This window comes from Ictalurus furcatus, chromosome 13, assembly GCF_023375685.1.
Source record: "Ictalurus furcatus strain D&B chromosome 13, Billie_1.0, whole genome shotgun sequence".
NCBI lineage: Eukaryota > Metazoa > Chordata > Actinopteri > Siluriformes > Ictaluridae > Ictalurus > Ictalurus furcatus.
The window spans coordinates 3169760-3196712 of NC_071267.1; the positions used below are offsets into that span (position 1 = coordinate 3169760).

At 41.5% G+C, this 26953-nt stretch overlaps 1 protein-coding gene across 3 annotated transcripts; it reads right to left on the bottom strand.

Annotated features, from left to right (window-relative positions):
* Positions 1–730: 730 nt before the first annotated feature.
* On the bottom strand, positions 731–22406 carry prr12a (proline rich 12a). Of its 3 annotated transcripts, none has more exons than XM_053639835.1 (17): positions 21822–22406; positions 21146–21230; positions 19298–19396; positions 18321–18478; positions 13862–14023; positions 9099–13555; positions 8785–8973; positions 7982–8651; positions 7323–7819; positions 6594–6710; positions 6224–6357; positions 5558–6009; positions 5360–5479; positions 5168–5265; positions 4897–5028; positions 2301–2396; positions 731–2175 (listed from the first exon to the last, which is right to left on the bottom strand). In XM_053639835.1, the coding sequence occupies exons 2-17, from the start codon at positions 21226–21228 to the stop codon at positions 2041–2043; spliced, it is 7599 nt and encodes a 2532-aa protein (XP_053495810.1). In that variant the 5' UTR covers positions 21229–21230; positions 21822–22406; the 3' UTR covers positions 731–2040. The 3 variants fall into 3 exon arrangements, with proteins under 3 accessions (XP_053495810.1, XP_053495809.1, XP_053495811.1); XM_053639834.1 differs by having other exon boundaries at positions 21629–22406; XM_053639836.1 differs by lacking the exon at positions 19298–19396 and having other exon boundaries at positions 21146–22405.
* Between the last annotated feature and the right edge of the window lie 4547 nt (positions 22407–26953).

The window sequence follows — 26953 nt, forward strand, 5'->3', positions numbered from 1 at the left end:
CTTAATAAGGCGATTCATAAAGATAGGCGATTCAGAACCTTAAATGTGTCCAGTCTTATAAAGGAAAATTCATATCTACATCTGTGTTTCCAGAACATTCCCAGATGCTCTTACATTCCATACTTCCCCAAATTTCCCAGGCTTGCAACATAACCATGTTTCATTTTAAATAGACAATGGTGGTAGCTTCCACGTGGTTTCACTATGTTGACCGAGGCAGCTTCCAAGTTGTTGAATCAGCCTCGCCTTTCTTTTCAGGGGACATTTGAGCCTGGAGTGGAAATACCCCAGCAAAACTGGAATCATCCAGGCAAGAGCTAGGAAATTACACAAGATTTCAACCGAAGACTGAAATGTCGCAATGTTACAACCTGGAACTGAAATGGACTTCATTGGGATTATACTCTAGGTCATGAATCTAGACATAACAGCACCGAGTTTAAAAGGCACTGTAGTTGCATGAATGATGAGCAGCCAGTGATTACGAAGGAAAAGTCTTTCCAGTCCACCTGCCATTTTCAGGTCGTACCAGAACAAAGTACACGTTTTCTATTTCCAGCATTTCTGCATTTTTAATTATTTACTGCCTTTGTCCTTAATTTTTTGGAATCATGGAGAAGAAACACATCGTAATTTTGGTAGTCATGACAACATAGTAAAACCTGAATAAATGAAAATGAACATTGGCGCATGTTTAAAAAAAAAAAAAAAAAAAAAAAAGGCATAACCATCAGGGGAAAACTGATATTTTTATGAGACATTATACGCTCCTTGATTTTATTTGTTTGTCAAATACAGGAATAGTCCATGTACAGAAGAACTGTATTTTGAGTGAAGAGCTGTACAGTATTTACACAAAGGCTTGGTTTTCAAAAGAAGCACAGTATTAGATTGTTCCAAAATAATACTCATAATACAGACAACGGACAAACAGTTAAAAATGAAACAAAACAAAACAAAAGATCCTATTTAAATATTACTAATACATAATTTTTCCCTAGTGGGAATTGAATGCTATAGTTAGCTCTTATTTTCATGTCCATCTTCTGAAGAATGCACTGAAATAATACAGTTTTGCGTAGCTGAAAGATATTTTATTTCTTTCTTTTACTCTTTTACAGACAAAAACAATGCCACGTGTCACCGCCAACTCTTCATGAGCCTGAAGGAAGACAGCTCTGAATTTGACAGCACGTCGTTTTTTGGCGTATGGCATCCGAACATAATGTTATGAAATGAATAATGAAGCATTGCTGCTTTATACTGTATGTGCAAGCTCCTGTTAGAAATGTCTTTATATAAATAATAGAAATGCGCATATAGCTCTCTCGTTTCACTCATGTAGCGTTAAGTGTTACGCTGTTTAGCATTCTTTTCATTGTCAGTTTTCCTTTTGCACGGCACTCCTCACTCATTTATAAAGCACAACCGTCACTCCTCCACTCAAGGGAAGAAAGAAAAAAAAAAAGGCAGAATAAAAGTTTGTAGTCTTAAAAAATAATCTGTGTAAAATTCAAATTGTAACAGACTTCCTCCTTGCAATGTCTTTAAATTCCAAATGCTCAAAGTATTTCCAAATCAACACGTAAAATTTGTACAGTATTCTACTTCAGTCAGATTCAGGTTCTGTTCACCTGTCAGTTAGCAAATTCATCGCAGCGAAGGGGGCAATCCATCGATTCACCTATCCCCCCCCCCCCCCCCCCAGCAAAAAAAAATGGTCACGTCTATGTATGTGAATAAGTTCTCCGTCTTGCCTTTAATCCGTTTAGCACAAAAACTATGCCCTCATTGACTTCAGTAACGAAGTGCTGATTAGTTTACTCGCCAAAGGCTACCTGCTGAAAGGTGGCTCTATTGCCTGGTCATGTATCACAATCGTCTTTAGAAACGCCTGAAGAAAAACAATAAGAGAGGACTAGTGGGGGGGGGCATGTGAAAACAAATCCAGGTTCCTTTGTTCCACGAGAGCCTCTGCTGCATCCTTAGGGCTTGTCTTTTGTCTCTCACTGGCCCCCCCTCTCGAACGCTTTCATTCTGTCAGGCTTTGGCACTGAGGGTCATCAGTTCTAAGAAGGCGTTGAAGAGTGTGTCCAGCCAGCTCTGATTGGCCATGCACTGCTGAACAACCTCCTCTTGCCCAGGATCTTCTGACGCCTGTTCTATAGTGTTGGTCTAAAACAAAGGCAAACAGGGATCTCACAACATTTCCCATGATTCCTTACTTTTTGATTTTCTTACTACAAACACTCTACCTGAATGAGAAGAGAGATTGTGTAGGTGCTTTATTTTTTTTTTACCTCTTTTTTGCAGATTAGGAAGGTGTGGTATTTGTAATGGTGCAAAGAATGGTAAAAGCTGTAGAGTCGACACGTCTCTGTTGACAGCTTGATGTCCTAAAATGAGAAAAGGTTGGGTTAGAGTACATATTTATAAAATTTGATTATTCTGACAAACATCAACTGAAATATATTTTTTTTATACTACTGTTTTTAGCTCCTGTTATAATAGGATTTAAATTATATCTAAAATAGGCGGTAAGACAGCAGGAGTAATCTGTATTTAGAAGTTTAAACTTGATGCATAACTTCCAGAATTTCTGCCCCAATTCCACCTTCCACCAAGCGTGGACTGGCCAATGAGGTGGGATAAGATAAAGCTGTACCAGAGAAAAAGTTATCCTCGTTTTCCTTGTTTTTTGTCGTTTTCAGAGCTCAGAGCAAGTCCAAAACAACCAATCACCAATCTGCATGACGTTACTTTAAGAACATACTGTTTGATTTTCTCATATTCTATGAAGATTTTGACTGAGGAAGATACCGAATAATACTTTATCTCACTATTCAAAATGACAGAAATACAATCTCCATAACTTAAACAGGACTTTGAGAAAGATTTCCATGTTTGTTAAGAGAAATTGACCGAAGCTATGTTCAGACCAACAAATTGTATGACCTATCTGGTTTGAGCAGAAAATAAAAAAACACCAAGACTGTATAGTATGTACAGTAATGTGCAAAAGTCTTAGGCATTTAAAACATTTTAAATACTAATTTTGTCATAGATGTTTATTTTAGGACTTCTGCTTTATTGGGTCAGTAAACAAACAAACAAAAAAAAAAACATTTTAGATTTACAAACCTTACTTTTTGGAACCAAAATTAAATGTTGCAGAAAAAATAAAAGAAACATAGAAAAATAACATGTTTGTCATGTCACGGCAAACAAGCGACTCCATTTCCCAGAATGCACAGCAAACTACAAACATGGCTGCCGTCGACGACTACAACTCCCAAAGTAACACACAGCCGCTTCACCTTCCCCTGAGGACTAATCAGACACACCTGTTCCCAATCACACCACACTATAAAAGAGACTTCTCATCCCCGATGTCTTTGCGTAGTGAGGTGATCAGTCGTCATAGTCTCGGGTGTTTACCAAGCCGTGTGATTGTGCTGTTATTCTGGTTAGGATTCTGTTTTTGTCCTTGACCTTGATTTCTGCCTTACCTGCTCTAGACTTTTTTGTTTACCTGATCACTTGACAGCTGCCTGTCTTTGTTGTTTTTGCTTTACCTTCTGGATTATATGCTCTCCCATAAAGCTCTTAACTGCGACTGCATCCGTCCAAATTCTCATTACATGACAATGTTACATAATGGACCACTTTTCAGATAAAAAAAAAAAAAAAAATTAATGCTGGCTGTCAGGTTTTACCGGCAGAAGGTGTGACAGGTTCTTGCTTAGAAAAATTTACCAGCCAATATTGTCATAAGACTGCACAAAACTGACCTGAGACTACTGATGCGTTTTTAAAGACAAGGGGTTCCACCAAATATTGACTTTGTTTAGTTTAATCATTTTTACTGTTCTTTATGTTAGATTATTTAATTTTTTTTATGTAGAAAACATTTTATTGAAGTATGTTTGAAGGCATCTTTGCTTTACAGCATTTTGTTACATGTGCCTAGGCATGTCATGATAATGACCTTATCGACCTATCGTATGATATACAGACATGACCTTGATCATTTCTGCAGACCTCGTTACCCGTTGTGTTTACGTGCATGTTCGTTTACATAAGAATGAATTTCAGCAACATTTTAGCCATTTGTGATGCTTCGGTCCTCTCGTCTGGTCTAGGGCTGTCGAATTAAAATTAGAACTTCAAACATTCGTCAAATTTAAGACTCAAACGCACATTCGAAGGCAAAAATTTGAATTTAAGATGTGTAGCAAGCCCTAGCACAGGTTTGAATTCAAACATATTGAAAAGAATGAAAAAAATGGCACGCAAGACATTAACACGGCACTAACAATGTTTTTCGAAGAAGAAAAATCTAGAACGAGTAGTTAGTTCTTCGATAATGTCGGCATTTGAGCCGCTTAAGCTACGTGAGCTGAAGCTGAACAGTGAATGAAACTGAAGCGATTTACTAGCGGGTTAATTAACTCACCCAAACGCATCCTGTACACGAGTTTAATCAGACTTTTACACAACATAAACTTAATATTACAACCTGCTTCTGCACAAAATGACGTGAATTTTCTACAATTGACGTTTTGTTTATTTTTTCGGTTGTGTGGTTTTATTTTACTTATGTTTAATTTATTTAGGATATTTACATTCTAATTCCAATGTCTGAATATTCTTAAGAATTAAAAGTTCATTGCACTTTGAAAAGGTCTACTTGCATTATTATGCTACTACTATATTATCATTAAGTCTATGAAGCAAACCGACACCTGCATCGATACTACATTGGCATGTAGTACAATCAACCTGACAAACGATCAAATATTAAAAAGGTGATCTTAAACTAATCAGAACACAGGCGTTAACGTGGATATTTAAACGAGATGACTTCAGGTTCACGTTTTGTCCGAAAGCAAATACCTGTGGTTTGGGGATACTCTTCTTGACACGGTTCAGAGTTTTTCGGTTATAACACTCCCCGCCAAGTTTGACCCTCACAGCTCCTGAGTCCAAGGGCTCTGCTGTTATCTGAGGAAAAGTGTTTAGGGCCTCCTTCAGGGCAAGAGTGATAGAAAAGAAACAGAGAGAGAGAGAGAGAGAGAGAGAGAGAGAGAGAGAGAGTATGATGCGTGAAAAGGACCAAACATCAAGGGTAGATCATTTGAGAAACACAGTAAGGGCAAGGTGATACCTGGTGTTGGGGGTTCATGCTGACTCGCTTCAGAAGCTTCCTCTTCTGCTCACTAAGAATGCTGTCGATCTTCCGCATTGGAGGCAGGTACAATTCATCTGGAGATGGACAAAAAACAAACAATAATATTAAAAGAGTTCAGACTCATTTTTGACACAGAAAGCAATCTGTCATCTTATAACGCTCGTATACCCTCTGTGTCCTCCAGTGCCTGTATCATGTCAGGGTCCAGAGCTGTACTGACCAGCATCTCCACATAGCTTCGGTACATCTCTCGCATAGCTCGAGTATTCAGGCCTGTTCTCACAGAAACTACAAGAAACAAACCTGGTTACACGTACACACTCCCACGCACATAAAGATAACGCGTACTAAAGATAAAGTGCTCACTCTCATCATCGCTGGCAGAAGAATCAGACTCGGATGATGAGGGCACTTCTTTCAGCCACTTCCTTCTCTTCTTAGGTGGAGGCTCTGCCTTTACTTTTACTGGCTGCTGTTTTGAGGGCCGTTCCATCTTCCTCTCCACTCCTGCTGCCCTTTTCTCTTCCTTCTTCCCGTGTTCTGTAACAGCCGCTCGTTTCTCTGCCTTCTGGGGTGCAGGAGGTGGTGGCATTTTCTTTTCTTTGTCTTTCTTTTCTTCCCGCTCCTTAATTTTCGTCACCCGTTCCTTCACCTGCTGCTCTTTCACCTTGACGTTGTTCTTCTCTCTGGTGTCGCGCTGCTCCTTCTCTTTCACCTTCTCTTGGTCTTTGTCCTTCTCATCTCTCAGAACGCGAGGCAATGTCTGATTGTTAGGAGGTGGGGTCATCTTTGGGACTGGGTGAGACTGTGACTGCCGTCTGCATGGTTACAGGAGATGGGTCATTTAAGTGTCATACTAAAAGTTATTGAAAAATATATATTAACTTTGAGCATGCTTATAGGCAACAAAATCACTGACACAACACTTGTAAAAAAAAAAAATAAAAAAAAAAAAATAAAAAAAAAATAAAAAAGAAGAGGATGTGTTCTTTTTTATATTTAACTTGCTGTAATGCAAGGACGTTTACGTACCTGAGTGTCACAGACGGCCTGTGCCAGGGCTTACGACTGCAAACTCTTACGTAGTCTTTCTTATTCACATTCTCCAGGAATTTCACATAAAGCCGCTGGTACCGTTTTTTAGCATCGCCAAAGTAACCAAGATACTGAGGGAGGGAAGATAACCGAAGAAAAAAAAAGAAAAAACTAATTACATGATCATCAAACAGCGCAAGTGAGATCGGGTATCATAAAGACAAAAAATGTAAGTAAAATAGTTAACTGAATAAAATGAGAATGGCTAAAATGGTACATCGGATCCCACGTTTTTCTGATCAGCAGATTAATACACTATTAACAGCTTATGTTTCTGATATTAAACCCATGTTTGGAATTGACGTACGTTGCTAGTGGCACAGAACTGTCTCTGTCCATCTTTAATCTCTGGTGCAAACTTCTGAAGAAGAGCTTTCTGTACACGCCAGATGGGCGGAGGCTCCCGACCTGTCTGCAGGGCCAGCTGGGGACAAAGGAAGAGAATTGAAAAACAGAATAATAATCTTCAGACAAGAATAGTATTTATTAACAAACATGTTAATACATGCATACCCAACTGTGATAGGTGGAACAGCAAGATATTTGCAGTCACAAAAACAAAATACATTCACTATTTTGACTATTCTACTAAAGCAGTTAAATATAACAGTTGCAGTCAATTGCAGTATGTATGGTTTTGACATACCATGGCAAGTAATACATTGACTGAGGGGCATATTTCAGAATAATGAAAGAGGTAATTACATTTTTGTGCTTTTGCGGACTACTGAAGACTGCATAGATTAACATGAACCAGATTAAATTAAATTAAATAAATGAAATAAAATATGTATTTAAGCCAGGGCCTTTGAACATGCCAGCTTGAAAGTGGAATACACAGAATAGTGCTGTGCACTGAAATATAACCACTAATACTGTAGGCATTAGGTGTTTTGCACATAAGTTTTTACTTCTTTAACGTATGCATGCCAGGGGATTCAATTCTGTCGTTATATTATAAGAACATGTTTAAACGAAAGCAGAACCATCAGCTTCACCCAAAAGACAATGGAAAAATATTGGCCGAAGTATGTACCTTAAGAGTTTTGATGTCTTCTATCCGTACCACAAATTCATCCCTTTCCCTAAAGATACCCTCTCCTCCACTTTCACTCTCATCCTCGTCAGTGTCTCCTGTAATTGCAGCACCACTCTGTTTCTGAGCCAGGTGTAATGGCAGGATTTGTGGTGCTGGGGGTTCTTCTGGCGATGGAGGAGCTGGAGCAGGCTGCTGAGGTCGAGGGGGGCTTGGGGGTGTGGGTGTCTCAGAGGGTGGAGGAGAGGCTACAGGCAAAGGATGAGGAGGAGAGAGAACCGGTAAGGAGGGGGCAAGAGGGCTGGCTGGAGGTGAGGACTGCTGAACTGGAGGTTTCTGTGGTGGAGATGGGTTGTCTTCCAGCTCAGGAAGGGGTGAGGGGAGAGAGAGTGGAGGAAGAGGTGGTGGAGAGGGTGAAGATGAAGATGCAGGGGATGATGGAAAGAGAGGTGGAAGCGAATGGGGAGCTGCTGTTGGAGAAACTTCTTTAGGTGAGTCTGTAAAGGAAAATGATTATTAACAAGTTTATAACCACACCACAACCTATGAACAATAACACATATGGCGTAATGTAGTTACACTCATTTAAGAGGAAATTTTATAGAGTTGCTAGCTGTCAACCTATCTGAATTGAATTTGCTTGTGTCCTCTTTTCATACCTCCTACTTTTGGAACACTCAGCAACTCCATTTCTGAGACCTTCTCTTCTACTCTTTTGTCTTCTTCGTCTTCATCTTTCATTTTTTCCTCCTCAATCTCGTCACCTTGCTCATCTCTAGATAATATGGCAGATTCAATAGACTCTGCATGTGTATGTGAAGAAGACTGCGTGTGCATATGTGTTGGGGTTTGTGGGCTAAGGGAAGGTGGTTGTTGTGTTGGTGTCAGTGGTCCAGGAGGAATTGGAGGAGGAGGTGGAGGGAGAGAGGGAGGCTGCATTGAAGGGGTGCTTAGCTGTGGAGTGTCATATAGAGCAGAGATGGCTGAGGAGATACTCTTTTGGAGGTCTTGGTTTTTCCCCACAGAGTCTTCTTCATCTGAGGAAAAGGATGGAAGTGTTTCCAGATTCCTCTTCAGTTCTTCATCCAAGCGCTTGCAAGGACTTGGGCATCCACCCAAAGACAGCCCCCCATCGCCTTCACTATCCCCATAACCAGATGATGCTGTAGGTGCTGGTGGAGGTGGTGGTTGAGGAGATATAGGATGGATACCCCCACTTTTTCCTGGAGATGAATCGCCATTCCCAGAGCTGCTCCCCGGCCTTTTCCCACATTTTAGAAAATCCAAAAAAGAAGCCACAAAGCCAGTCTTCTCAGAATCCTTCTCTTCCTGAAAAAGGGCAAAATACATGAATTAAACACAAGACGAGCATGGGCAAATAAAATACAGCACACAGGTATTAAGGCTTACATGTAAGGTATTAAATACATTTGAGGGAAAAGCATGCTTATTTTTTCCTTACATCTTGAGTTTTGGCCTTGTTCTTGTCTATAGGTCTATTCATATCAGGCACTCCTGGTGTCCCTGGACTCAGACCCAAAGAAGGGGCAGAGCCAACAGAACCATCTGAGAGGGCTGGATCAGTACCAGACAAAGAATCTGTCCGCAAGAGGGCATCTGAAGATGACATGGTACTAATAGGAAGCTTGATCTACAAAAAAACAATAAAATTAGACATTTACCAGACAAATGCACTTGGACCTTAATGTACCTTGTCATCAAATAAGATCATAAAATATTAAAGGAAAATAGGGTAAATCCTCCTTCTAAACTTGCCTTGATAGGTTTGATTGGCTCTTGGTGCTGTTGTGGCTGGTGATGCATTTGCTGTTGCTGCATGTGTTGTTGATACAGCTGACTCTGATCTTTGTTGTCCATCATAGATTCATCTCGCCTGCCTCTGCCTCTGCCTCTACCTCTACCCCTGCCTCTCTCAGGAATATATCCTGTTCCACATTCTCCCATCATGGCCCTGGAGTGGTGGGGCTCAGGCAACGGGCGTATGCGTGGGCGGCCACGAGGCCTTGGGGGACCTTCCCGTTTGGGTTTGGTGGGCTTTCTGCCTCTCTTTTTCGGTCCATCGTGGGGAAGTAATTGTGGTGGTGGACCAAGAGAGGGATATCCAAAATCCAAGTCACCCATTAGGGGACTCATAGTTCCACTACCAGATTTCCGACAGCTGGATACAAGGTCAGGAATCAGGTCAGGAAGTCTTCGGCTATTTAGTCGAATGTCAGCAGGAACATCAGCCTTATCTTCATCATCCTCAAATTCATACTCCTGTGCATAGCTCTTTTTGGGAAGGGAATTAGGATCAGGTCTCTCCTTCAGCAAGTGGAAAGAACTGGACTTCAGGAGCTTTTTGGGTCGGGATGAGCAGAAGATTGGAGAAGTGAGTCCTCCTGATCCAGAACCAGATCCTCCAGAACTTACCAGCTTAGCACCAGATCCTTCCCCAACATTTGCACCACTTCCCATTCCAAGGCTAGTTGGCTGAGACTGGATCAGTCCAAGTTGCTCTGTATTGACTGTTGATGGGAGCTCATGGGTCTTCAAGGAGTCAAGGTCAAGGTGCATGGTTCCATTGTCAGGCTCTGTAAGATCGTGGCAATACTGCCCATAATCTTGATCGCCAGGGTGTCCAAGCATGTCATAGCTTGCACCTGTATCATCCCCTCCACCTTCTGCAGTTGATTTTATGCCCTCCATACCTTCTTGTCCTGCTTGGGCTTGAGAAACTCCATCTTGACCCTGCCCTGTTCCCCCAGAGCAACTTGACTTGTACTCTTCTGGGCAGAACATGTCCTCCATACCAGGAAAGAAAGAACGCTCTTCATCTGGAAGGAGAGAGTCTGGGAAACAAATGGATGTTAATGGAACAAACCTCTGGTTCTGATGCGACTGATTTTGATTTGTATTTGACTTCACTGCTGAGCCCCTAGAGTCAAAGTGATGGTCACCTTGATGCTGCTGGTCAAGCTGAGCTTGAGGAAGCTGAGAGGAATGGGAGGAGTGAGACTGCTCTTGTTGCTGTGCAGTTGCAGAGGTTGACTGAGAAGAAAGGTGGTGATGGCTCTGTTGAGTTTGATGCTGAGGGTGAGCATGGTGGTGGGAGTTAGGGTGTTGAGCTTGAGAGGGTTGCTGTGATTGGTGGTGGTGATGTGAAAGGTGATGCCCATGGGAGGGGGTAGATAAGCCCAAGTCAGGATCAGAAAGATACGAATGTAACTCAGAGGGATGGTGCTGTGAAGGATGATGAGATGAAAGTCTCTGTTGATCCTGTGATCTGTGTCTCTCAACACTTCCTCCAGTTCCAGCTCCAGAATTGCCTCTGCCTCCCTCATTTCCTCCTCTATCGTCCACCATTCCTCCTTCCTGACTTGAAGTTCGAGAAAGGGAGCGCTCCAGCATGTCCAGAGAAGACACCGTGTTGGATTTTTGATGGTTCTGGTCCTGCTGTTGAGAACCATGGCTATAGTGACTAGCAGCTTCCAAAGCTTGGGTCTGGAGTTGAAGCTGTAGTTGAGATGCCTGAGGCTGGGAATGGGTTTCTGCTGCTGTAACTCCACCTGCTGCTTCCATTAAAGCCTGCTGGCTGCCAGGGTGTTGCTGTTGCTGAGTGTCTATTTTGCTGCGGGTTGTGTGTGAGAGCACTGACTGTAACAAATGAGGAGGCTGACGGGACTGGTCTGTTGGAGACTCCATTAATGTTTGAGATTGAGATTGATGCTGTTGTTGCTGCTGCTGTTGATGTTGTTGCTGATGAGACTGATGATGTCCTGATTGCTGTTGGTGGTGGTGCTGCTGCAGATCAGGTGTCTTGCGAATGTAAGCCATATCTGCCGACTCTTGGGACTTCTTCTGAAGATCCATATGGGGATGAGAGTGCAAGTGCGAATGTGTAGGTGTGTGTGGAGCGTGTTGATGGTGAGAAGATGGATGTTGCGAAATAGAATGCTGGGAATAAGGATCACCCCGACCGTAGTGGACCACTGAGCCCATTGAGTCATGGTGATGATGTGAATGGGAATGAGCTTGATCTGGGTTCCCTCGTCCTCCTCCATCTGTGACAGATCTGCTGCTCTTCTGCTGCTGTTGTTGATGTTTGTGTTGTTGTTGCTGCTGTTGATGTTGTGTTTGGTGTTGTTGCTGATGCTGCTGCTTTTTTAAAGACATTTCCAACTGACTGTCCAGGCCTGCTCCATTCCCTGTTCCAGACACTGGAGCATTTGATGTGGCACTATGAGTTCGAATAACACTTTGAAGATGATATCGTTCCTCTGAGCTCTTTCCCATCTCATAGGATAAACCCTTGCTTCCATCTTGGGTTGGAAGGACCGGTGGTTGTTGTGTAGACTGTGAGGAATGATGGCTTTGAGGGGGATGATGATGGGACGCTTGAGGAGTAGGACTTTGAGCCTGCAGTAGATGCTGGATGAGGAAATCATCATCATCATCATCCTGTTGTGGTCGAGACTCAGACACACCAAGCAGGCTTGTATCAGACTTGGTTTTGGGAGGTGCAGAGGGATGGTACGATTGTGATCGAGGTCCTCGGGTGTCTGGGTAGCCTTGTGGGGAGGGTAAGAAGGAAGGTGAGAGAACAGATGATAGGTATTTGTTGGAACCTGTTCCAACAGGTGACTGAGCAGGTCGTGAAGGAGCTGGAGAATGCAGACCTGGGCGAATGATTCCAGAGTTACCAGATGGAGATGGGCTGGAATCAGGGATGTGGTAAGACCCTCCTCCTCCAGCCACATTATTTCCACCTCCTGTACTGGTACTTCCTCCATTGCTGCTTCCACCGGCTGCTCCCCCACTTGCCCCTGAACGTAAAAGTGCAGGAGAGTGTCCTGAGGCAGCATAGCCCATGGAGGGGCTTCCAGCTCCCCCTAGTGATGGAGGAAGTGAGCCATAACCTGAATCTGTCCCATATACTGATTCTGCTGAAAATGACTGGCTTCCCAGATTCCCATATCCTTTCGCTACTCCAGATGTCCTGGCTGAAGGGAGATCATGTGTTTGTGGGGAACTGAACCCCGCATATGACTGAGATAAGTGTGAGGGGGGCTGGCTGGGAGAGAAAGATTGAGGCTGCTGTTGGGGTGGGGTCTGGCCTGTCAGACTATTAGATGACTTAACTGGAGCCACTGGAGAGCCATAGCCTGAAAGACATCCTTTGGGAAGGGTCTGTTGAGAGGAGTTGGAGCTGGGAGCAGGCTGGGAATGTGTTTGTGGAGGAGGCACGGACTGGGTTGGTGGCTGCTGCCGAGAGGATGCGGAGGCAGAAGTAGAGCTTGGAATGGAGTTAGACTGGCGTGCACCGGCAGATGCTGAAGAGGAAGAAGATGAGGAGGAGGATGATGAAGCAGAGGATGCAGAAGGTGGTGTATGGGGAGTTCTGGAGGATGACCCAGAGCCAGAAGAAGAGTACCCACTACTAGAACTGCTTTTTGCTGCTTTCCCAGGCCCACCAGAGGATGATGAAGAGGAGGTCCCATAAGAAGGTTGGATAATGGGTCGGTACTGCTCTGTCCTGGGCGAAGGCTTATGGTCAGAGGAAGGGCTGTGCTCGCCCAATGGACTGCAGGAGAGACCAGCATGACGGGGATGAGGGGCCTGCTGATACCCAGACACGCCACAACTGAGGTAATGTTGGAGGGGATGAGGTGTGGAGGAGGGAGCTTGTGCTGGCGAGGGACGCTGGTAGTGCTTAATGACACTGTCTTGTCGTGGTACAGTTCGCTCTTGGGAGGATGGCTGAGGTGGAGCTGGAGCAGATGAAAACACTGATGCACTATATAACTGTGAGGACTGGTCTTGAAGCTGTGAAGACAGCAGGTTAAACTGGTGAGACTGCAGATGGCGTGCAGAAGCTGAAGCTGCTGAGGATGCCTGAGCAGAAGTAACACCACTACCTCCACTAGGATCATGGCTCCCACGGTAGGCTGCAGCAGCACCCTGAGATGACAACAAACGATCAAAGCCCAGACTTGACTGAGAGGGCGTCTTAATGTGCAGCAAAGGATCATGGGGAGACAAGAGGCCGTTTGACGTGGGGCTGAATGTAGGAGTGTCCTGTAAAGAGAGTGATGGGGTCACGCCAGGAAAAGAGCGTCCAGAAAACGAAGCTGGGTGCTGGTAGGCTGATAAGGCAGAGGATGATGGGAATGACCCAGAACCAGGAAGGGCCCCAGAGATGAAAAGCTCTGCAGGGGCAGGTGTGTGCATTGCTAAAGAAAGGTGAAAAAAGGACAAAATACAGAGATACACAGAAGAAATGAGTATTCAATAAACATAAACAAAACAAAGAAATTCCAATCCTTGTGGGCTCTGAATAATCTATAAACAGAATTCACAAAATAACCAGAAGAACCACAGTATAATCAGAAGGCCTATTATCATTTTCAAATGTATGGCTTATAAGTTGTTGCTATGGTAACAGTGTGCTAGCTAACTGCTCTAAATGTTTAGTGATGTGCCCATTATTTCTATCTATCAATTTGAATTTACCACTCTTCTATCACATTAGATCTTACCAGTCTGCCAAGATGGAGTGCGGAACTGGGAGAGAAGAGAAGAAGCAGAAGGTGGTGGCTGTGGTCCTCGGGACTCCAGAGCTGAGATCAAGTTCATAACAGAGGGATCTGGGCCTGAGGGACTTGCATGGTGAAGCCCAGCATCAAAAAGCCCAGATAAGCCTATGAAACAGAACACAAATTTCAATCAAAGTTAAATCAACAAATCAGAGCATGCACAAGTGGTGTTCACAGTAGAGGTCGACTGATTGATCGGTTTGGCTGATTAATCAGCACTGATAACCGATTGATGGAACTATCAGTTATCTGCAAAAATCCACACCGATAGTTTTCCCTGGTTGTGTCCGTTGCAGGAGCAGCTGAGAAGGGACAGCTGTCATTATACCGTGCCTCTAGAGGTGAAATAAAACTATCATTGATGTGTTTTTTTATTTTTATTTTGGATGTCTATGTCTAATTATTTGTTATTTGGAGTGTTACTTTTTGGTTCAGTTTGGATGTATATCTTTTATTTGCTTGAATATTTATTAATAGTTAACATATATTATTAATATTTATACATTTATTTAATTTAAAAAAATGTACAGTGCATTTTCGTGGTACAATCAGTACTGTTTATTTTTGTAATAAAGTTCAGCAGTAATTTACTTTGAGTTCAGGCTGCTCGATTATGGCAATAAATCATAATCACGATTATTGTGGTCAATATTGAGATCACGAATATTAAACATGATTACCCTTTAACCTTGGAAACATCATGCATTTACTGAACTTATAAAAAACTTTTTATTGTTTTTTTTAACAATATTATATATACACACACACGTAAATAATGTAAAAAATAAATTAGATCACTATGCCTCGATGCACTAAAGCTTGTTTTCTTTTTCTCGCAAACAGTCTCTTGTTTCTTTTCATGTACTTTTCCGCATCTCTTTTTACTGTATTGATGACTCTCTTGTAAGCTAGAGGAGCACGTCACGTGACGCATTTTGGCGAATTGCATCGCCAGAAATGAATTTTAAACTTCCTCAGCCAATGAAATTCTGTCTCCTGTAGTTTCTCACTATTAGTGAACTCTAGAAAGGAACTGACTGCATTTAGACCAGCTGTCATGACGCTAGAAGAAATGAGCCTGAAGATACCAAACGTTATTTCTTTTTGTTCCACGTCAGACTCCTTGAAACCAAATGGTTTCCAAACGGCTGAAATGGTTTTATCTTTCTTGTTGACCAAAGGCCTCTCTTTCTGTCATCTTGGCTCGAGCTGAACTAAAAGTGCCACAGCCTGGCAGGGAGTGAGTTTGGCCTTTTAGGGAGGGGCGAAAGCGCACCGCTGTAAAGAAAAACGACGTGCGGTTTTTAAAAAGACAAAACAAGAACACAGCGGAACGGAATGCAGCACAATAATCGTTTTATCTCGATTATTTTGTTTTTATAATAGTCAGAGGCCATAATCGAAATTGAAATCGAAAATCCGATTAATCGCACTGCCCTACTTTCAGTGTTGTGTTTTCATTCAGTATCGATTTAAAAAAAACTATCGGTTGATGAATCGGTTATCGGCAGGTTCACCTCTAGTTCACAGCCAATACAACCACCTTGCTTTTGTCTATAATACATATTCCTGAAAATTTACAACTAGCATAAACGGTTATAAACTTCAGTAAGGGGTGAGTCATATGACTACATACAATTGCTACTGTAAGAAATATATCATATCATGTTACGTTTTCTGAGAACATCACGGGTGTTGTCAGTACTTATCTGACACTGATCAATTACATGTTTCATAACATAAAGAACAGACTGATGATAGAAACGCCTGTAACAACTAATGGGGCTCGCACATGGAATTGTAGAGCTTCTCCACCGAACAGCATAGTTTCACAATAAAACCGAACCCAGGGCTATTGGCGTTCCTGCCTGGTGTGTCTGTTACAGAACCCAACCCACAAAACTAGGAGGAGTTTCTCTAGTCATCGTGCCCTTGAAGGCTATCGTGTGTTGAATATATAGGTAAGTAGTACTCATTGCACACCACTTCAGCACTACAAATAGCACATGGCAAGGTATTCCACTCCCTCCTCTTCTGCTGTTACTGCCTTCCCTATTTATCATGTTTATCATATCCTTTTTATTATGTTCTTTATTTTATTACCTTCATATTGCATTTCTTCTATTTTTACTTTGTTTATTATCTTTTTTTTTTGTATTACATCTATATATATTTTTACTCTCCTCTGTTACTCTTATATACTCTTGCTTAAATGCACAGTACCGGTGTCAACCACTCAGCATTTCACTGTGCGCTGTACCCTGTATCACTGTGTATGTGACTAATACAATCTCTGAACACTTTGAACAGTAAAATACAACTTAAAATAAAGACAATCAAACCAGGCATCTCTCATTTGAAGTTCACAGTCATTGAAAAGAACTAGCAAGCATGAGGCACAACATGTTTGATTTAAAGGAAGCACACATGCACACATGCACACCCAAAGGCGAGTGTGATACTTTCAGTTTCAGTAAGCAGATGAGCAAATGTTCATTTAATGGCTGCCCATCGACCAAAGCGTCACAATTCTTAAATCAATAGTGGAAATATATGGTGCGCTCTGCTAATATTGGCACCCTTGGTAAATATGAGCAAAGAAGGCTGTGAAAAATTGTTTAGCCTTTTGATATTTTGTTTAATTTTTTTTTTTTTTACAAAAATACTATCAAACAATTGCAAACACAACACAGGCTCATCAATATGTATATATATATATATATATATATATATATATATATATATATATATATATATATATATATTTGTTAAATATAGGTGTGCAACAATTAATTAAACAATTAAGTGGCACCCCTATGAACTCATATGAGAAAAATATATTTGAAGTATACTCCCATTGATATTTTAGGTTTTTTTAGTGCACCCGGGTGACTAGGAACAGGAAATTGTTCAACCATGACTTCCTGTTAGGCCAAATTCCCTTAGTCATTCATAACAATGGGTAAGACAAAGGAATATAGCTGTGATGTGCGGCAAAAGGTTGTTGAGCTTCACACAATGGGAAGTGTCTATAAGAAAATAGCACAAGCATTGAAAATGCCCATTTCCAGCATCAGGGCAATAATTAAGACGTTCCAGTCAACTGGAAATGTTCTGAATCAACCTAGAATTGGACGTGTGTCTATATTGTCTCAATGCACTGTAAAGAGGATGGTTTGAGTGGCTCTTTAATTTTCTGCCACAGGACCTGGACATTTTGTTAGGATACATGGCATCATGGACTCATCAAAATCAACACAAAAATCAAGGTCCTGCCATGACCATCCCAGTCCCCTGACTTGAAACCCCATAGAAAACCTGTGGGGTGAACTGAAGAGGAGAGTCCACCAGCGTGACCCTCGAAAATGTGAAATATCTGGAGAGATTCTGTATGGAGGAACGTCCTCAGATCCCTCGCCATGTATTCTCCAACCTCATCAGGCGTTATAGGAGAAGACTCAGAGCTGTTATCTTGGCAAAGGGAGGTAGCACAAAGTATTGACTAAAAGGATGCCAATAATTGTTGCACACCTATATTTAACGAAGATATTTTTTTATATATAAACCTGTGTTTTGTTTGCAATTGTTTCATATCCACGAGAGCAGAGTATTTTTCTGAAAAAATACAGACAATAAAGAAAAAAATAAAGACAATTTTTCACAGACTTCTTTGCTCATATTTACCAAGGGTGCCAATATTAGTGGAGGGCACTGTATATTCATTTGAGTGCATTAGCAGATGACGCAAAAAAAAAAAACAACAACACATAAACACGAGCCATACATCTGTAGCTGCAACTCAAATGTCTCTCTAGCATTCACCTCCTTTACGTTACCGTATGTACGATGCAAACAAACTGAATAGAAAGTCATTGTCAGTGAAGTCAGTGTTTTTACTCATCACAAGGAGGAAATGGAAAATCAAGCTAAACAGAGATAGGAAATCATTACACAACGTAAATAAGGAAACTCGTATCAGAGACATTAAATTGCACTTTTAAAAAATTATGGTGCTCTTAAACCTGGCAAAAAAAGGTCTTTTGAAAAGTCTGTCACTACTAGCCTTCTAGTGAGTTATTGTGCTATCTGAGACATGACCTCACCCTGAGACATTAATCAGAACGTGTGATCGACTACACGCGACCAGTTGATGGCCTGAATTATTTTTTAGCTCCACCTGTAAGTTCTGCCTCCGCTCACATTATACATGGGTAGGAAGAGTACCGAAATTCAGCAAGGGTACTTAGGTACGGCACAGCTCCTGTGGTAGTGACAATAGCAAAAACATCGTGGAGGATTATGGGTAATTTGCTCATCTTAACCGTTCTGCAACCCTCGGTGGAAAAGCCAGTTACTAGAATTCCAAAAAGAGCACAACAAGTAGTAATGCAGTGTCACTCACCCAGACTCCTCCCAGCTGCACCCCACGCCCCACCCTGTCCAGAGCTGCCCGGATGGTGATTGGTTGCATAACCTTGTAGGGGATGGGGAGTAGCGTAGGCTTGCCTGTGGAGGAGTTCAGACTCTGGATGGGAAGATCTGGAGCTTCCATACACCAAACTGACAAAAAAAAAAAGGATGTAAGCATGACAATTTTGATATAATTATAGAAGTTTTAATTGACAACGAGGTTAAATCTCATGCAAATGACTGAGATTATGTCACTACTGTATGTTCAGTTCACTTCGATATCACTCTTATTATATAGGAATAACAGTAGCGTGTTAATGCACATACACAGACCTTTATCAACATTGAGCAGAATTAACTGTTTAAAAATAATGATTGCTGTTATTAAATTAAATAACACAATTCTGTACTAATATACCAAGTCTCTGTGTTTTAGCCAGAGTTATTACTGTGTTACACAGCAAAACAGCTAGTAGACCAAAGACTTTGTCCATGAATAATAATAATTACATCTGATTATATTGTATAACTCCTTAAAAAAATGAACTTTGTATTCGTCAACATGTCCTTCCTAACTGACTATCTATGTCCTTACAGTATACACAAATGTGGGCGTATAATCTAATGGTGTGGTGAGGCGATTGTATAATAATTGTGACAGGTGTTATTGCAGGTGTTTATGTAATATCTATATTGTTACATATAAACGCTATGCCCAAAAGTTTGTGGACACCTGACCATCACAGCTATATGTGGTTCTTTCCTAAACTGTTGCTACAACACTGGAAGCACCAAATGGTATCGGATGTGTTTGTATGCTGTAGCATTACAATTTCCCTTCACTGGAACTGCGGGGCCCAAAAACCGTTCCAGCATCACACGGCCGCGGCGCACAAATCGAAATCCATGACGACATGGTTTGCTAAGGTTGGAGTTTAAGACCTCGAGTAGCCTGCGCAAAGCCCTGACCTCTGAACACCTCTGGGATGAACTGGAACTCCGACTGCACCCCAGGGATCCTCACCCGGCATCACAGCCTGACCTCCAAAATCTAGTGGAAAGCCTTCCCTGAAGATTGGAGGTTATTATAACAGCAAAGAGGTGACTAAATCTGGAATGACATGTTCAACAAGGACACATTGGTGTGACGGTGAGGTGTCCGCAAACTTTTGGCCGCATACCGCGCATAGACTATTACATTATATCTAGAGGCGACAAAAACAAACAAAACAACAACAACAAAAAAACGCACCAAAGGGTCTTTGAGATCCAGACGTGCAGTCTCGTTTTTGCGTGTGAAATTCTGCACTAAACTCGACGTGAAAAAGAAATCTAACCGGGCAAAAATTCAAAGCTGAACATTTTCTGAAATGTCGATCTGTCAAATGTCTTTTGACACGACATATGATTATTGTTTATAACAAGGTAACAAAGCATATGCAAAAGCAAAAAAAAAATCAAAACCCATAACTTGATCAGATTCCTGTCTGAAACCGTGGCAGTATTCATTCACGACCTGAATACAGTGTGTGACCAGGAACACACACAGCTGCTCCTGAATTCTCACATTAGATTTGCATTTTTTTTTTTATTTAATAGAGCATCCCTGAGAAGGATATCCTGCACACTGAACATTTGCATTGGACTAGTATCAATCTAATATCCTGAGACTGTTTAGATGTCCTAACACACCTAGGCTAACACACCAAGAGTGCTAAGACTAGAAGGGAGGTAGACGGCTAACAGATTAGCAGCATTAGCATCTCCAAGTGGGACGAAAACACTTCCTCGCGATGGCTGGGTCGGTTTGGAAAACGAAAAAGATCCCTATTTACACTCTTCCACGCGTTATGTGTTTAGGCTTTGCCCACAGGAACAAAGGCTTCTGTGCTGTTCCAGTTGCAGGCCTATATGCGACAGCAGCGGCCACCATGATGTTGCTAGCAAGCTAACGTCAGCTGGATGCTACACCACAGCTATGCTAGCTCGGATACATATTCTGCTTCTTCGCTCTGCAAACGTGACAATTATTTGGTGTGTTTTGTTTGTTTTTGCATGTTAAATATGCCGGAATGACGCCTGTTGATTGGTTAAACACACACACACACACACACACTTCATACTGCGGCTTAATGGTAGCATGCAGGTAAAACTGCAAGTGCAGGACTGTTCATCCTTTGAAACCCGTCGTGCATTTCTCACGCGTCATCACTGTATGGTATTGTTAGTGCTTTATTTATTTATTTATTTATTTACTCATTTAGCCCTTCCACCAGAATGAACTGGACACTAAGCAGGATGCTAAATCAAACGTCTATCAAAGGGACACTTGTAATAAATCCGGGTGTACAAGATTTACCCCGCCCCCATCTCCTTCTCCCCCTCCCCTTCTTCTTCTTCTTCTTTGCCCCTCTCTCTCTCTCTCTCTCTCTCTCTCTCCCTCCATCTCTCCGTGAGTCTGCTCTTGTGTTACCCGCACATTAGGCTGTCAATCACATTCCTCTCATTTCCAACCTTGATTGATCTGGATAACAAAAATAAATAAATAAACAACCACCCCCCCACACACACACATTAAGGACCAGCGTCTTATGACATCCCACGCAAATGCCTCGTCAGACACGGATGCACAGAGCCGAGTTCATTATCAAGACCAATCACCACTATTCTCTCAACACACACACACACACACACACAGCGACATGACGCTGTTCTTGCAATGCAAGCGCAGTGCATGTTTTATTATTGTAATATGTATTGTTTTAAAGAAATAAATAAACAAATATGCATATAAATATATATATATATATTTTTTACCTTGCTTTAGCCGATCGCTCGTAGCTCCATCCGGCTCCTGCGCCCAAATCCCCGAAACCTGCACCCGGGTAATTCCTGTCCATTTCTGACACGGATGGAGGGATGATCGAACGAAGAAACAACACGATTGAGAGATAAATAAATACGGACAAACCAGATCCCGGGTGTGCAAAGTGTTCGTGCAACGACGCGATCGCTGCTAGTCTGCGATCATATTCTAGCTTGATGAGAAGCGACTATGTGGATAGGAGTGAAGAAAAAATAGCATATTGAGAGAGACAGAGACAGAGAGAGGGAAATGGAGGGGAGGAGAGTGAGAGTGCGTGATACAGGGGGGTGTTCACTAAAAAAAAACCACACACACACACACACACACATATACACACACACAGACACACACCTCACTTCCTTTTCGGTTTCAAAATCAGCTTAATTAATGCCATTCCAGCGATATAAGGATTGAACAATATAGCCCGGGTTTACCGAGTAATGCCTGATGCACGCGTATGACCGTATACGTCCTTTCCCTTGTCTCTCCTCCCCTTTCTTCACTCGGGCTGCTGCTTTATTGGAATTAAAAAAAAAAAAAAAATGGAGGAGCAGCAACTACTGCTACGCACACGCTACATTTCGCCCCCCTCCCTTTAAAAAAAAAACAACAACACCACAAACTTACCACAAACCCTATGAGTAAAACGTGCGCGTGAACAGCTTAGCTCCCAACGCCCAAAACAAGCGTTTAGCCCTGTGCTAACGTTGTAGCAAAAACCGCGAGCTAAGCTAGCTCTGTCGACGCATCAAAATAAGACGGTTTGCCGCTCGGTTTCTCCAAACGGCTCCACCACGGTTCCTCTCCTCCTCCTCCTCCTCCTGCTCCTGCAGCTGATTTTGTACAATTATTTCGTTACAAAAAAAAAAAAAAAAAAAACACCGCCACGAATCGAAGAGGACCGGTTTCGGTTAGACGTCAAGAGCGAGGCCTGCTTGCTTTTTTCATAATATTAGTCATTTTCCCCCCTTGAAGACGCCATATTTGAAGGCGGCCGTGCTACTCCTCTCCCTCCTCCTCTCTCTCTCTCTCTCGCTCTCCGTCCCTCCCGCCCCTCGTGCGCTCGTGCTCCAACTCGCGCGCGCGGTCTGCTGCTTCTCCTCACAATACTCCTCCAGTGAGTATCAGCTATAGGTAGAGAGAGGAAGTGCAAAACCGCATACTACTGAACCGAATAGTAAGCTCCACGCCACCACTTCGACATATATTATCATATGAGTGGCGTGTAGTACTTTGGCACTGTGGCTGGTAGTGTCACCTTCTTGTGCCTGTTGTAAAACGTACAGTAATATACATGTTATTAGCAAACGTGTCAAAGCACCCTGTCCTGTGGTGCTCTTGTGAAGTCTCCCAAATGTTGTCCAGTCCTTTTGAGTTGTTTCCAAATCATCTCAAGAAGGTGGATCACACTTGAACCATATCCACGCGCTGCTTGTGCTTTAACAGAATGTCAGACGTTGACTGGAATGGGTGTTGCGATGGGGGTTTATAAGTGATATCAGTGTGCCTTTATTCGTTTGTTTTATTTTGTTGCTAAAATCGTTCATGTTTAATGTACGCTAGGGTCTCCCAGACGTCTCCAAACATAGGGGACGACACTTTTTAGGAAAATGTCTTCCAAAAAAAAAATGCCTTTGACAAAAGAAGAACATATGGCTGGATGGGGAAGCTGTCGCAAGGTTGCGATGGACTTTTAACAGGAAACGTGGTGAGCACATCACACACGACACTGTCGCCAAACTTATTAACATATTCAAAAAGACTGGAAGTGTCCGAAAAGTGGACGTCCACGAACATCCACTGACGACGTGGTGCTGGCAAACATAGTCCCCTCTGTTTGGAGACTTTTGGGATACGATAAGCGAAAAGTATGTTGACATCTGAGCATCACACACATATGTGGTTTCGTAAACCCCAAACTGTTGCCACAAAGTTTGAAACACACAGTTGTATAGGTTGTCTTTGTGTGCTGTAGCTAAGCAATTTTAACTGGAACTAAGAGGCCCAAACCTGTTCCAGCATAACAATATCCAAAGCAAGCTCCATGAAGACATGGTTTGCCAAAGCTGGAGTGGAAGAACTCGAGTGGCCTGTACAGAGCCCTAAGATGAACTGGAGCTCTGAGTGTCGGCTAGGCCTTCTGGTCTGACATCAGTGCCTGATCTCACTAATGCTCTTGGTGTTGAATGGCCACAAAGTCCCATAGCCACACTCCAAAGTGTAGTGGAATGCTTTAAAGGCTGTTAAAGCCACAAAGGGGTGGGGTGGGGGGGGTGTGGGGGGGGGGGGTGATGGGACTCCATATTAATGGCCATGGTTTTAGAATTGGATGTTCAACAAGCACATATAAGTGTGATGGTCAGGTGTCTGCATGCTTTTGGCCATATAGTGTATCTCAGAATTGTTTTTGGTGCTACATAAAGTGGTATATGAATAAATGTTTATTTTTATATTTATAATTATTATGAACAACAATGATGACAGCAACATTATTTTATTATTATTAGTAGTAGTAGTAGTAGTAGTAGTAGTAGTATACATGTTATATGCACATGCTCCTTTATACATCCTTTGGAGTATGCTCTTTTATACATAAGTGCTGCTGTGGATAGAGTCACCAACTTCAAGTTCCTTGGTGTGTACATCACCAACAACCTTACTTGGACTCCATACTCTGACTGGATTGCAAGCTCCGACTGCCAGAGACTTTACTTCCTAAGGCGACTCAAGAAACTTGGAATGCCCCATAACATCCTCACAAACGTCCACCACTGCAATACTGACAGCATCCTGAGTGGCTGCATTACTGTCCGGTTTGGTAGCTGCACTGCCACCAATCACAAGGCCCTGCAGAGTGAGGTAAATTCAGCTGAGCGAATTACAGCCGGCAAACGCAGGAACTTAGAGGACATCAACTAGACATTCTGCCTGAGGAAGGCTGACAGTATCATGGAGGATTGCACTCATCCAGCTCCGAACAACCTGTTCATCAAGCTTCTGTCTGGTAGGTGCTTCTGAAGCTCACAGTCACGGAAGAACAGGCTGAGGAATTGTTTTTATTTTGCAGCCCACCAGACTACTAAATAACTATGTGTCATGTTTAGCATGTTAAATGTCACCTTAAGCACATTAAGGTTTGTTTTGTTTTGTTTTTTTGTCTGTACATTCTCAGTATTATTCTCTGCTGCTCTTTAAGTAAATGTTGCACTTAACCACATTCTAATATTGTATTCTGTTTGTATTTATTGAAATTATTGTCTAGTCACTTTTCTTAAAGAAGGTTTTGTCCGTTCTTTTCTGTTGTACCTGTGCTTTTGTGAGTTTACAGAGCCTCACCACAAGCGTTTGAATGTACAATTGTCTCTGGCATACTGTGCATTTGACAAATAAAATGGCTTTGACTTTGCAATACTTTTTTCCCCCCAACCTTGTTTGAGCTCACAACCTTCCAATCAGTAACCCAATGTCTTAACCACTGAGCTACCACAAATTCACAAAATTCAATGTAATGAATGAATTAATAATAATTAAACAAATATGAAAACCACCCTTTTAAGAAAGTACAAAATTCAAATGAATCTTATTGATGTGTGTTCGCTTATCCCACAATATACCAGAAGCATGATATTGGGTTGTACGATTATTATACCTTGAATTTGGCATGTTATTCTAGTGTAGTGGGGACAATTACCAATGTAGTCTGTTGGTGGAAGGACAATTGCTCTCCTTTTCATAATTATCATAAGTATTAAATTGTACATGAAGATAATTCTGAATGTTTTTAAATAATTCACCAAACATATTGATGGTTATGCATATTAATTATTAATCATAATTAGGTAACAGGATGGTAATAGCTTAATGATAGATAAAGTTTTTTTTTTTTTTTTTCCCCATGAGTGTTGAGTAGGAATGACAAAACACAGTTGTTTTGATTTACACGGCTACTTTCCTGTTTATTGATGCCTGCCATGTGGATTAATGTGGATCCATTCTGAAGGTTCATATCATAACTCTTTTTAACATATGTACACATACCACACTACATTCGCTCAAAGGCTTACTTACAAGGCCAGTGTAAACTCACATGTAGCTGACATGCACTTCAGACATACAATACAGCCCCATCATATCCATCTTTTCATGTGTATGATTTGATTTAGCTAATCATGAAGGTAATGTTGACATGTACTTATCCAACAGTATATTTTCACTGCTGATGAAAGGTTGAACTTTTATAGAAATACATATAAACCATATAGGTTTTGGCCAATTCAGTGAACAACTTTCAAATAGATAACATCCTAGTGCACACCATTCATGACACAGACATGGTGTACATCTGTATGACAAGAGACGTACATGTATTGTGTTCAGTCATGCTAACACACACACACACACGCATACACACACTCAATTTTGGGCTCATATAACAAAACTAAATATGGCATGACAGGACAAGTACAAGAGACATGACGCTGAACATATATATATATACATATTTGGATTGTAAACCTATATCAAAAAGAAATATATAACTATATAATCTATATATTACATATGTATTCTATAGGTATAACATCACATTTAAAAATGCCTTTCATGAACATGGTTAGGGCACCTTGGTGAAACCTCATTGTGGAATTGAAAGGAACATTACAAGGATTTGATAAGTAGCACACTCTGGCCATTTCTGTTGGATGTCTGGTGAAAGAAATGGACAGCTCCTACTTGAAACAGGAGAGGAGGGTGCCTCATGTCTATATGATATTGGTCTCATGTTTCAGCAAAAGATCAATCAAGAGATCAAATATATATATTTGACTCAATAATGAACTTTTTAATAAGTGCCTAAGACTTTTGCACTGTACTGTATACATAATTTTTCATAGTTTAATTTAATTTGGCAAACATTATGTGCATTTCAGTGGAGAATATGTGAGAATGTGTAAGTGGACGTCCTTGGCCTTGATGGACCAGAGTCTTCGCTTTTTTGTTCTGTTTTCCCAGTGGACATAAAGGTAAAGAATCATTTTTTTTTTTTCGTTTTTTTTTTTTCCAAACGCCCAACAGAAGCAGTCCTGGGACTTGAACTTAAAACCTTCCAGTTACTAGCAAAGAACCACACAACTGTCACTACCCTTATTTATATAGCATAATCCTGTCTTTAAAGGTTTTCAGTCCTTCAAAGCTTTCTCACTTCGAACCCAAGTAGTCTTGTGTTATGATCTATTTAATTATGCTTTGTAGATAAAGATACTTGGATTAGTCGCAAAACATCTTCAAGATTATAACACAAGTTCAGTCATCTCGAATTATTATTGTGAGACTATATACAACTATCCATGGCCATGAAAGACAAACCTAATTATATGTTATGCATCACACATTTATTGTTATTCCACGATATATGCTGTACATATTTCCTTTTGCTATAGGCCTTGTCATGATGGGCAAACTTTAACATGGATGAACACAGGAAACAAAGTTATGGCTCACAGAATACTATTTCAGTGTTTCTGCATTTGCGTTAGATATTCATTTTTTCGATAGACTATCATGAAAGTCAGAATATGGAGAATATGGCCCACCCACACAAATTGACATAGGCAACAAGCAGATGAAGAAAGAAAGAAAGAAAGAAACAAACAAACAAAAAAACAAATAAATAACCGGTACACATTCGCTCACTAAACACTACTGGACAGAAGTAATGGCTCCTGTTTAGTCTGGGGGAGAAAAAAAACCCTACTTGAGGA